General features: G+C 37.8%; 1 protein-coding gene across 2 annotated transcripts in view; it reads left to right on the plus strand.

Annotated features, from left to right (window-relative positions):
- The window catches only part of ZFPM2 (zinc finger protein, FOG family member 2), a 428,452-nt gene that overhangs the window by 89,519 nt on the left and 326,657 nt on the right, over positions 1 to 12,276 (plus strand). Inside the window, exon 2 of one of the 2 annotated variants that reach the window (XM_036338040.1) lies at positions 1,083 to 1,241. The exons of the other annotated variant lie outside the window; for it this stretch is intronic. Coding sequence (XP_036193933.1) covers positions 1,083 to 1,241 — 159 coding nt within the window. The remainder of the gene's footprint in view (positions 1 to 1,082; positions 1,242 to 12,276) is intronic. 2 annotated transcript variants of the gene reach the window in all.

Raw genomic sequence — 12,276 nt, forward strand, 5'->3', positions numbered from 1 at the left:
GGTAGCTATTTCTGTTTGCCAACAATGTCTATAAAATCTGTTAATATATTCACTATTTTAAATGACTTATGAGTTGTTCTTTGCTCCTGAGAATTTCCTAGCACATTGCTAAGAAGTAAGAGAAAGAGACTGCGTAAGCTTTTTAAGTACTTAGCCTGTCTGATGAGACTGCCGACATGAGTGACAATTAGTACAAATGACCATAATTGTGTTCTTTGGATAAAATGCCGCATTGCTTCTTTAGGAGCAACAGCAGGCTTCTGCTTCGTGAAGATGAGTCGAAGACTGATTCTTCAGGGCAGTCAGAAATCACAGTCAGCCTGCGGTATTCCCACGTAGTCCACTTCAGATCCATCCCAACAACTGCAGCCCTCCCTTCCCTTTCAGTAAAATAGTCCCATTAATGTACTGCACCTCACTCTCATTCACTCTAAGGAAGTTGTATTTTTATTCCTGAAAAAGTATCACATAAATACAAATTACATTTTTCATTAGAAAACTACTTTTCATTTCAGAAAAAAATTCAATTAATTATGAATAGGGCTATGCTTTCATCAGGGAGAGAAATATGTAATTTTTCCTCAAGCCTCAAACACATATAATGAAATCTTTTCTTGGAATCCACTCTTAAGATGGATTTTTAAAAGCATAGACTTTATTAAAATCTCAGTTCAATTAAAATGCATTCAATTACTTTAAATCTTTATTAAAATCTCAGGTAAAATTGTACAATCCTGTAAAAGAGACTTGTACTCTTTACCAGGTAGTTAATTCTAACAAATGAACATAAGGTGCACGATTTTGCTGTTCAGGGGAGAATGAAAAAATACTAGCAAGCTTTGGGCTTGGAGTTGGGGGGTAGGGGTTGGAGGTGAAAGTTTCCTTCCACTTCTCTTCATGAGTCCATGTTACCTGTGAATATGAATGTGGCATTATCTTCTGTGCGTACCCTTGGTGGGACTCTTTGGTCTCTTCATAGAATTGTTCTCACCACCTCAATAAAAATGACCCAATGTAAGGATTTTTATTTCACTATCTTCTTTGGATATTTTTTGGTACAGTGTCCCTGATTCTTTTTCAAGGGCCGCTAGAAGACGCCATTGAAGAGGAAGAAGAAGAGTGTCCATCCGAGGCAACAGACATCATCTCCAAGGGGGACTTTCCATTGGAGGAAAGCTTTTCCACAGAATTTGGGCCTGAAAATCTGAGCTGTGAAGAAGTGGAATACTTTTGTAACAAAGGTAATCGTGAATGGTTGGTGGCAATCTGTGAGTCCATTTACTCAGACGATTTTGTAAAGTTTTAAAAAATGCACCGATAGAGTAGAGTAAAGGTGCTCAAATTGCTGATATATATATATATATATATTTCAGCAGTCTGAAAATACCTGCAGAATTTTTTAAACACAAAGTAATATTTTGAAGGATAAAAGAAGTACTTTCACTTGAATACGTCCTAGTGTGCATTTAAACAGAGTTTCACGTGGATTGGCCAATTAACTATGGACATTTTCATGGTGGTTGGCCAGTCGACTGTAATAGCTTTAATGTTTATCAGTTCTTCCTTTATTTTGTCAACAAATATTTATCGAATGTCAGATGTTTGCAAGGCACTGAATGAGGCCTTGAGTGTAAGCGGTAATTGGGGTGCCCAAGTTTCTGGCTCAGTCAGGTTTAAAACGGAGTTCTGTAGGTGCTTGATGCTGACTTTCAACACGGAGGGATGAAGCTTTGTGTGGATATTGTCACATAAGAAAATACACACTCTCCATTCTAGAAACTCTTTTGACACATGAACATTAAGAGAGAAGAACTGGAGACTGTATGTCTCAGCTTGTTTTTATCCTTGACGTGGGCGCTGGTGGGCCCTGCCAGTAACTGTGTACTCACCGGGAATGTATGTGCATTTGCTTACTTATTTCAAGAGTGAGTTTAGGTGTCTCATGTTTCTTTTTTATTTTTCATTTTACTGTTTTGTTTCTGCAAATGAAGGGAGTCTTCTTTTGCCTCCTGCACCAGTGTCTAGTATCACAAGTGTTTGGATCACTTCCTTGGTTTAGAACAGCTGTTTTGTTGATTTTACCATGACACTTTCCCCGAAAGTATGACGGAGAGTGTGTTTCTATCTCTGTGTGTCTGTTTGTATTGGTGTTGGCTCCATTTTTATCCAGTCGTGTGTATTTTTTAGGCAGAGAAATGATGTGCAATTATTTTTTATGTGTTTGTGTGAATTTGTTGTGTGAATTTGTTGATTAGACCATAATAGTCCGAAATCAAGGATGCTGACACAGCTCCCCAAAACTGCTAATTATAAACATTTCTCTGTGGCCACACACGTATATGTGACGAAAATTCCAGTATGACTTCCCATGTTGCTGGTGTCAGAATCAGAAGAATCCAGCTAGTCTCCATCGCTGTGGTCAGCAGAACCCGGGACCTAGAACTGTGGAAGCAGAGTCGGCACCAGCACTGGGCCCACTGCAGTCCTCTGACCATTCGCCTGAAGGCCTCACGGTGGCTTTGTAACATGGCCCTCGCCTCCACATCAGAGACGTTCGTCAGACAGAAGAGATCTTCTTTCTTCGTTAGTTGACTCAGATTTCAGGCCCGATAAATATTTTCCTTAGTTGCCCTGGATGTGAGAACCATTTCTTGACGATTCGTAGCCATGGCAATACATAAAAGAGCTCGCTGGAGTTGAAGAGTTTTTAGACCTATTTGAAGATATTCCAGTTTCCTTCTCTATCAGCAAATAAATCCTTTAGTTCACTGAAGAGTACCTACCTTATACTGGGGGGTTACAATAAAGAAAGGAACCAATAGTTGGAACAGTGGTTCTCAACCTCGGCTGCACATTATATCACCTGGGAATCTTTTTAAAATCCCGATTTCTGGGCCTCATCCTCCGGAAATTCTGTTTCTTTGTTACTAATGTTGTGGCCCCACCCCATAACAAAGAAACAGAATTTCCGGAGGATGAGGCCCAGAAATCGGGATTTTAAAAAGATTCCCAGGTGATTCTAATGTGCAGCCAAGGTTGAGAACCACTGAGTTAGAGGGTTGTATTTATTCTTCCTGCTCTTGTCCTTAAAAGAGTTAGTGTATGGGGGGTAAGAGATCAATCGAAGGACTTATATGCATGCATGTAAGCATAATCAGTGGACACAAGACACTGGCGGGGTGAGGTAAGGGCATGTACCAGAGGTTAGAGGAGACCGGGGGAAGGTCAATGGGGAAAAAAAGGAGACATATGTGCTACCTACTATTTGTAATACTTTAAAGAAGAAAATAAAATTTAAAAAAAGTTAGTGTATAGATTCTGACATTTTTTCTCAATTACTCTAGGGAGGTATTAATGACAGGTATTATTAAATATGTTTTGCTTTTTTGGGATGATCATTGGTTAAGGCCTATATAGAAGTCCAAGTTTTAAGTTAGTAGTTTATTGGAAGAAAACAGACTTATGGCAGCTGCTTACATGATTAGGTAACTCTGGTATCCAGACAATAACCTCCATATACAATAAAGAGAGTCGTAACTCATGAAGCATAATGACAGGCTTTCAGAAACTAAAAAAAAAAAAAATGAATTACAATTATTAAAAATATTGTTTAATGGATATTATTAACTATTTGATGAACTGTTGGAAAATTGAAAAATACATCAAATATTACCTAAATAATGTTTAATATATCACACATGACATTAAATACTATGTAATTGATATATTTCATATTATAAAAATAATTCTTCTTTGTTTAGTTTGAAACTAGAAAGTGATGATAGGTGGGAATAAGAATTCTTAATTCCATATAATATTTTTTCAGGATAAATCCTGCTATTACTATTTCAAACTACTGCCATCTTATTTAATAGGAAAATAATTTCTTTATTTTACTCTCAAAGAGTGAGACAGGGAATTCCCACTGAAGTCAGTAGGAACTAGTATGAAAGAGTGACAAGTCTTTGATATATATTGCTTTCCCTTGAAGTCATACTAGGAAATCCATCCATTTTTCACTTAAGTTGATTAGCCTCAGTAGGAAGAGAAAATTTTCTCTCTGGAAAATTGGAAGCTAATCTTTCTGTAGAAATTCACATATTAGTCTCAGTGACACATAATTATGTTTTCTTGCCAGTTTCAGGAAGGAAGATAGATTAAACTTTACAAGAGTGTATTTAAATGGTTAATGATGCCAGTGTTGTGATTAAAAAGGCAGGTGAGAATTGTTCTTAAGAAAAACTTTCTTAACTTTGCATCATTGATGAAGCATACTTTTTGCATATATTCTAAATTGTTTATGACAACTTAAAACTTGTCAATCTACATAGGAAAATTAATTGGTTTATTTGGAAAGTTTCTTCACCTAAAGGTCCAGCCATGATCAAAATTTAACAATGAGATAGTTGCCCAAATGTGCTCAAGAGATAACCTTTTTGAACATCAAATTCTTTTTTTTCCTTATTAAACAAAAGATAGCAGTTTAACAGCACATACTACAAAAACATGGCTAAAATATCTTAAGTTTTCCAAATAAGGTGTTTTGACACATTGTCAAGGAGTACTGAGGATGCACATATAGTTACATTATCTCTTTATTCATATTTTAGTAACTGTGTTCTGTATAAAACAATCATATGCTATTGTAATTTCCTATTAAAAAAGAAAATAAACTCTACTCTTTGTTGAGACACAGCTTATATAGGTTAAAGTTCCTACTTCCTTTTGAAAGTGATCTTTTACATTACACAGGATATCTTCAGTGTTTAGAATGACTCTTAGTATTGGAATATTTTCCTCTGTTCTGTGTGGATATTATCTATTTTACTGTTGTAAAGTGATGGCTTTTAGACAAGTCTCAAAGCATTTATTAACATTAGTAAAGTTGCTAGTCATCCTAAAACATGTGATTACATATGATTGCATCAGTCTCATAATGTAATATTCCACATTAACGTCAAAGAAATGTTGGTCAGAATTTTGTTAGCTTACTCATAGGAATCTAAAGCACAGATATTCACACATTTGGACAAGATCACCTTTAACAAACCCTCGGTATAGTCACGGGACTAAAATTTGAGACGGACAATTCAAATCCTATTGGAATTTCCTGAGTCACTTTTTACTTTTGGTCAGTGACATTTTTAAATGTTTCTAGTTTTCGTCTTTGAAATGAGTGAAACGGACTCTTTTAAAAAATACCCTTCAAGGTTGCTTTGGTGCCCTCAGATTTTAAGAATGTTAGCAGAACATAAAGTACTACTTTTAATTTGTGTCATCCTCTTTTGTTCAGTGTGTTTAGATAGCTTGGCATCTTGCCTTACGGTATCTCCGAGAGGAAGGAAACAAGCAAGAATTATTTCCTTGAATTTACAGATGACGAAGACATCAAGGCTGGGTCCATCAGTGCTACACGTTTCCTGTGGCACTGGAGTCTTTGCTTCAGTGATTTTTTTTTCTGCCTTTCTCCTGGTTTATGTAGTAAACATAGAAGTACATCTATGCATGCTTAGAACTACGCAAACTAGTATCAGTGGAAACCCCAGTGGTCTGGGAAACAACCCAAGGAGCTTTGAGTTTTGTCACTGCTGCCAGGTAGGACCTCTCCCATGTATTAGCAATTGTGGATTAACTCAGAGGTAGTAAGCTTCTTGGTGGGGTGACATGGGGCAGTTCTGAAACTGGTCTACTATTACGGATTGTTTGTAAGAGGGTTTCCTCTTAGAAATAGTCACGGTTGTTCGTGACTACAGTGAATAAACATATCTTGGGACACATTTGGGGAGGATGTCACAGGATATGTGAACAGGAAGAAGAGTGCCAGGTCAATATCACTGTTAGCCAATAGAATGGAATGCTATTTAAAAGACAACAACACCTAAAACTAAAGACATTGCATGTCACTGAGTTTTGAATGATCCGTAATGATCGTCTAGAAGACTTAACGAGGGTCCTTACAAACTGTACTCTTTAACGAAGGCTGGAAGGGAAACTCATGCCATCAAAGTTGCTCTTGGAAGACAGGTAAACCCTACATCCAGTCCTAGTACCTAGGCATGATGGTAATGAGGGAAATCCTTGGATATAGTGCTTCACCTGGGGAGAGAAACTAATACAGGGTGGGGCAAACGTATTTTAATAGTTGTTCATATGGAAAGATTACGGTGGGAAAAGGGAGCATAATGGAGATCCATAAAATAAGGAAATAATGTGTAACAATGGATTTTTCTCAGACATTTAAAAAGATTTGCTGAAGGTAGTAGGCAGAAAGTAAAGATTACATTTCTATTTTAAATAAGCTTTAAAATAGAAAACACAATGCATATGAAAGAAAATAGAATACTTAGACTTGGAGTTAGCTCTCTCCCAGGAAGTAATTCATACCAAACCCAAAGCAAACATAAATGGATACTGAATTAGGTTGGCAGAAGCTTCCAGTTCTGTCCAAGATCAAATTCAGTACAACTCAACCCATGTATTAAGCATCTGCCGGGTGCCAGACCCCCTTCTCAATAGATAGAAGTCGATCCCATGCTCTGGTGCAGACAATAAATAAACAAACATTGCGTGATAGGATGGGTGACCACTGTGAAGAAAAACCAAAGACAGTCATTGTCACAGAGTGGCATTGCGTGTCTGTGTGTGCATACCTGCAGGCTATTCTATAAATAGTGACGGGGAAGGTGACCTTTGAACAGAGATCTGAGGAAAGGGAGTGAGGTCCTAGTACTAAGCCAAGTTGTCTGTGTCTCTGAGGCTGGTGTAGCAGGGAGCCAGAAGAGGACAGCAGAGAGCTGGGGAGCTGGAGAGGTGTCCGCACACCTGTAGAACTGGTTGCTCTAGGAATCTGTTGAGCCCCACCACTGTGGAAGGCTTGGGAGAGCCACAGAGGAGAATCCGTGTATAACAGAAGAGGCAGGGTATGACACAATGTGGAAGTACCTAGAGAAGAAAGGGCTGCAGAAAGTAAAAATAAACCTCAGTAGACACAGACAACAGTACAGTGACTACCAGAGGAAAAGGGCGGGGGGAGGGTGAGGTAGAAGAGGATAAAAGGGGGATGAATGGTGGTAAAGGAGACTTGACTTGGGATGGTGAAGACACAATACAATATACAGATGATTTTATTATAGAATTGTACACCTGAAACCTGTATAATTTTATTAACCAATGTCACCCCCAATAAATGCAATAATTTTATTTTTAAAAAGCAGGAAATGGAAGCCAGCAAACTGGGGAAGCTGTCAGAAGATACAGATAACCCCAATCAGAATCATCCCGGTAGCCAAGGGCTTGATGAGACTCCATCTGTGGCTCATTAATGTGGTTTCCGGAAGAGCAGTTTGGGGTGTTTGAGGGTGATATGAGTCATTCTGCTCCCTGCCACCCTACCAGAGTTGGGTGTGTGTTTTTGGTATCTTTTCACATCCTGGTATCTGAGAGATAAAGAGTAGGAGGCATGAGGATCGGAATCATTTTCATTATTGTGCTTAACTGTGTCTACCAGTAGGTTGCCAGAGATACCGACATGTCCCTCTCCCCACCCCCTTCTTTTCTTTCTGGCTGTAGGTTTTGTTTTGTTGCTTTGTTTAAAAATTAAGAAATAACTGAGAAAAAGCTATTTCTTGTTAGACTGTGACAAACCCAAGTCTAGATTATTGGCACGTACTTTCCCTCTCTTCCATTTGTTAAGCTAAAGCAACAAAAATATCGCCTCGATCCTTAATATTGCAAAGAAGAAGAAGGAAAACACACCTTCTTACAGATTTGGTCTTGGGAGTGGTAACTGCTTGTTTTTCATTTGATCCAGTATCAAACTTTCATGCTTTATTTCCTGTCTTCTTTTCATTTTTTTATTATTACTAGAGGCCCAACGCACGGAGATTCGTGCAAGAATAGGCCTTCCTTCCCTGGCTGCTGGCACCAGCTTCCCTCCGGCACCTGGAACCCGGGCCTTCGCTCTGGGCTGGAGCCGCCTTCTGCCTTTGCTCTGGGCCGGAGCCACCTTCCGCCTGCTCCAGCCCACTCTGTGGCTGCCACCCAGAGGCTGGTCCTCAGCGGCCGGCCGTGGTTTGCAGGAGGCTTGGCTTCCTTCATCACTGTGGCGACGAAGGAAGCCAAGCGTTTAGTCTGAAGGAAGCCAAGCATCCTGCTGGCATCACCATCTTTGTGGCTATGGGTGCCGCCATGTTTGTCACGGAGTGATGGTTAATTTACATATTACTCTTTTATTAGCTAGGATTATTATTTTTGCTCAGAAAGTCTGTTTACCTATATTTCATAAACCCTTTTAAGTCATATGGTTTCTTTCCTCTTCTTCTACACCTTTAGTGAGACATGTTTTTGTCTCCTCTGATGCTTGGGCAACTGGTATCGGAATCCACAAAAAGAGGCTCTACCACAATTGCTTTGATTTCAATAAGGAAGGAGGTCTTTACTGGCAACTTTGTCCCTTTTTTTTTTTTTCTGAGCGGGATTAAGAAGCTGAGCTTTTTAAATTCTTGCATATAACATTGACATTTCCAGAGTGTTAGGACCAGGGAGTTCAAAGAGAAGGAGTGAAAAAGAAAAGCCAATATGACTTTGTTGTTTACCTTGCTGGAGGAGCTGTTTGTGCAAATCGCCTATAAGCTTATTGACCTGAATCTTTGACTCCTTGTTTCCTCTGGATTTGGCTGGAGTGGAGACACTGATGGAGCCCTGATAGAGCTGATTGAACAGCCCCCAGCTTTGCTTGGCACGGACTTCCCTTCCCTTCCCCACTACCTCCCCCTCCCTCCACATGACATTATTGTTCCTTGGCAAACCCTCTGTTCTCTGGGATTCAGTCATTCTTTTAAAAATATGTAAATTTCTCTTCACCCAGCTACACAAAGTGAAAATGAGTTCATGTTTGAAAATAGAAATAAAGGCTATAAGTATCTTATTGGTATTTTTATCTCATGAGGTTAAACCTTCTGACACTGTACTTTCATTCGTGTATGGCCACCTTAAAATCCTCAAAAAACAGTTTTTCTTTGGAATCAGATTGATTTTTTTTTCTTGAACTGCCATTCTGGGAAAAATGAGGGAGCATTTGATGGCAATTTATTCTCAGAGAGAGAGAGGGGTGTCAGAATTTTCTTGGTGTTGATGGAACTGGAAGGTGCGCCAATTTTGTCTATGACTTAGTTTGAGTATGTAAAGGTCAGATCAAGCTTGGTCTGTTTACTTCATCTCTGTTTGCAGATTTATCATCGTAACAATTTCAACAAAATTGAAATGATTGATTTTATGCCTTGTTGAAATGACTCATGATGATATCATTTATATGAATCGTGTATGATAATTATACCCCTTTTTGGCATATTATAAACTAAATCCATTGTTTCTTCTGTGAGCTGATCATCAATAGATCTCCACTGTGCAATCTGCTAGACATTATCGAAACATATTAAAACTTGACAAAATACATAATTATAGAGTTATTTTATAATTTGTGAAACAGTTTCATTTTGTAATCAAATGTGTTTTATTCTGCTTCTCTCTGACATATAGGATGTCAAGAGGTCTTTTTAGTTACATCCTTATTTCATACCAGCTTCATTGATGTTAATAATAAAAATTGCAAGTTAATATAAAGCCATTTTTACCATTCAAAAATATTGTCTTTTTGGTTTTATGTTTAAGGATTTTGCAAGTGTAAGAACATTTTTTTGACCTGTAAAATTTAGTGTAGGTTTGTTGTTTTCCCTACAATGTTGAAAATCAGGAGAAGAGTAAGAATTTAATCTCCTGTTATGTATACAAATCAGAACATCTGGATATCAGAACATCTGTTTGCAAATCAGACATCTGCATGACTAATTGAATTTTTCACTTTTCAGCTAGATATTGAGTTAGTTAATCATTAATTTTAGCTGACCACTGTAAAGGAGAATCACTTATTTGTAAGCCCTTTTATTGCTATGTTGTTTTCTCTGTGATATTTCAGATTGAATGAAGAAAGTAGTTTTAATTAAATTGTAATAATACAGATAGCTATTTTAAATTAAAAATATGGTTCTTTCAATTTTATTTGCTGAAATTACATATATGTATATACACACATATATACATATCATGCAGATCTACATTAATGTTTGACAATCATTTATCTCTCCTAATTATTAATTTATATTTCTATTTAAAAGACAGTTTAAAATGTGAGTAGCTTTAAGGAAGCCTGGAAAGCTAATTTACTTTAATTATATAGAATTAACATAGTTAACAAACCTGAATTTGACTGTTGGTCACATTATGATTTGAGATAAAATTGATCTTAGAAATCAATTTTAGAGAAATTGTTCTCTTGGAATTAGCCCGGTCCTCTATTTTATGACCTTAAACACCATACGTGAGTTAAAAATAACTTACTGGTTCCGTGCTAGAATTTTTTTTTTTAGGTTTAAATCAAATAAGACTTTCAAAGCCTTTAATATTCTAATATAAAATTCATATTTTCTTGTTAGTATGTAAAATGTTTCACCATGCTTAATGATCATTCCAGAAGCAGCAGTCAGTGTTAAAGCATTTGCCCCTCTCTTACTTCATGGGCTCATCTTTATCTCTGGTTGGCCTAGACGGTGTAAAGGGGAACGTGGACGTCTGTGGTCAGAAGAATTTAATTATAGTCATATAGCCAGTCACTTTTTGTTGTTCTGCAAAGATCGGGGGAAAATACCTGAATGTGTGATGCCACTGAAGGAGATGCCATGCAGATTGCTGGTTCAGCTTTTTCTTTTTTTTTTATAGTCCTGTAAGATTCCGGAGATTGACATGGAAACTGCCTACCAATTATAAGAATTATAATGATGGTAATAACAACGTTCACCTGCTGATGGCTCCTGAAAGTCAGACATCTTGCTGCACATGTATCATCTCTAATCAATTTACTGCCCTGCAGGGTAGATGTTATTTTCACCTGTGACTTCCAGAGGTTCAGTAACGTGTCCAAAGTCACAAAACTACTAAAGGTTAATCCTGAATGAAAACTTAGGTGATTGTACTGATAAAAATAGAGAACTAATTCCGTGTTCTGATGCCCATCATTATAAAATCCTTGTAGAAGCAGATGAACACATCTGAGGAAGCCTGGCCATATGAGGTGTAGAACTCGCTTTTCAAGGTATTTTTAACGTGGAATTCTGTAATTATACCTGCATGTTTGATGTGTCGGTCAAGAATAAGGGCATTTATAAAAAACAATAAATAAATAAGTTAAAGCAAGTGAGTAAAGGGTGTGCTTAGATGATTCCTATCATTTTGGCATTTCTTTAATGAATTAACCAGCAGTGAGTAGAATTGGTATTTTGATAGAATGAGAGAGTTATATTGCAAGCTCTTTAGGCTTATTATACTAACTGGATGATGAAATTACCCTGATTGGGTGGCATGAAATAAAGCCACAATTCCTCACTGCTTGTTTGCTGTGAAGTTGTTTTCAGGTAATTCAAATGAGCGGGGACAAAGCAAAACGTTTGGGCAGAAGCCAGTAATAAGTGGCAAACATGTTTACATACCCATCCAAACTCTTAGGGTAGGAATTTCAGCGCTGCAGAAAAAAGTTTGCTAAGTGAACTCTTTAACACAGCTTGACCTTCACACAAAATAAGACCAAATAAAAAGTGGAGAAAGGAAGGAAGGAAGAGGGGAATAGGGCATTGTTTGCAGGGAACGCTCTGGGCACTGTGAAAACTTTTCACTTTTCTGAAGGAAATGCAGTACAGCAGATGGTAAGAGTGGACGTGAGATAAACATAGGAACTGGAAAAGTAAGCAATACATTCTAACAGGTTCTGTATCGAAGATCTGGGGAAGTAGAAAGATTAGACAAGGAACTGTTCTGAAACTTGACAGTGGCTGTATCTTACCGAGCCTTCCGCGCAGAGCAGACGTGGAAAGTGGAATTGCTCAGACAGGAGGCTGTGATTATATTTTTCTGACAGCGAGAAGGGAAGTTCTTTTTAAGGGCTATTTTTCAAAGATAGAGATTTATCACGTTGGAAATCTGTAGTACAGATGTGCAAGAAACACTTTCCCCCGCCTACCTATTTAACAATGGGGTTTGATGTAATTTCTGTTGTTGCCTTCGACTTAGCACAAGGCACTGTACTTGGGATTTTAGATAAGCTTTTTTTGTTTGTTTGTTTCAATGCAAGTTATGGTCCAGGCTAGTTAACCAACACTGAAAACTCATGTTTTTTATTTCTGGTTGTATTTTATTAGCATAGATGTCTGCGATTGCCACACATGCACA

Source organism: Myotis myotis, unplaced genomic scaffold, assembly GCF_014108235.1.
Source record: "Myotis myotis isolate mMyoMyo1 unplaced genomic scaffold, mMyoMyo1.p scaffold_m19_p_16, whole genome shotgun sequence".
NCBI lineage: Eukaryota > Metazoa > Chordata > Mammalia > Chiroptera > Vespertilionidae > Myotis > Myotis myotis.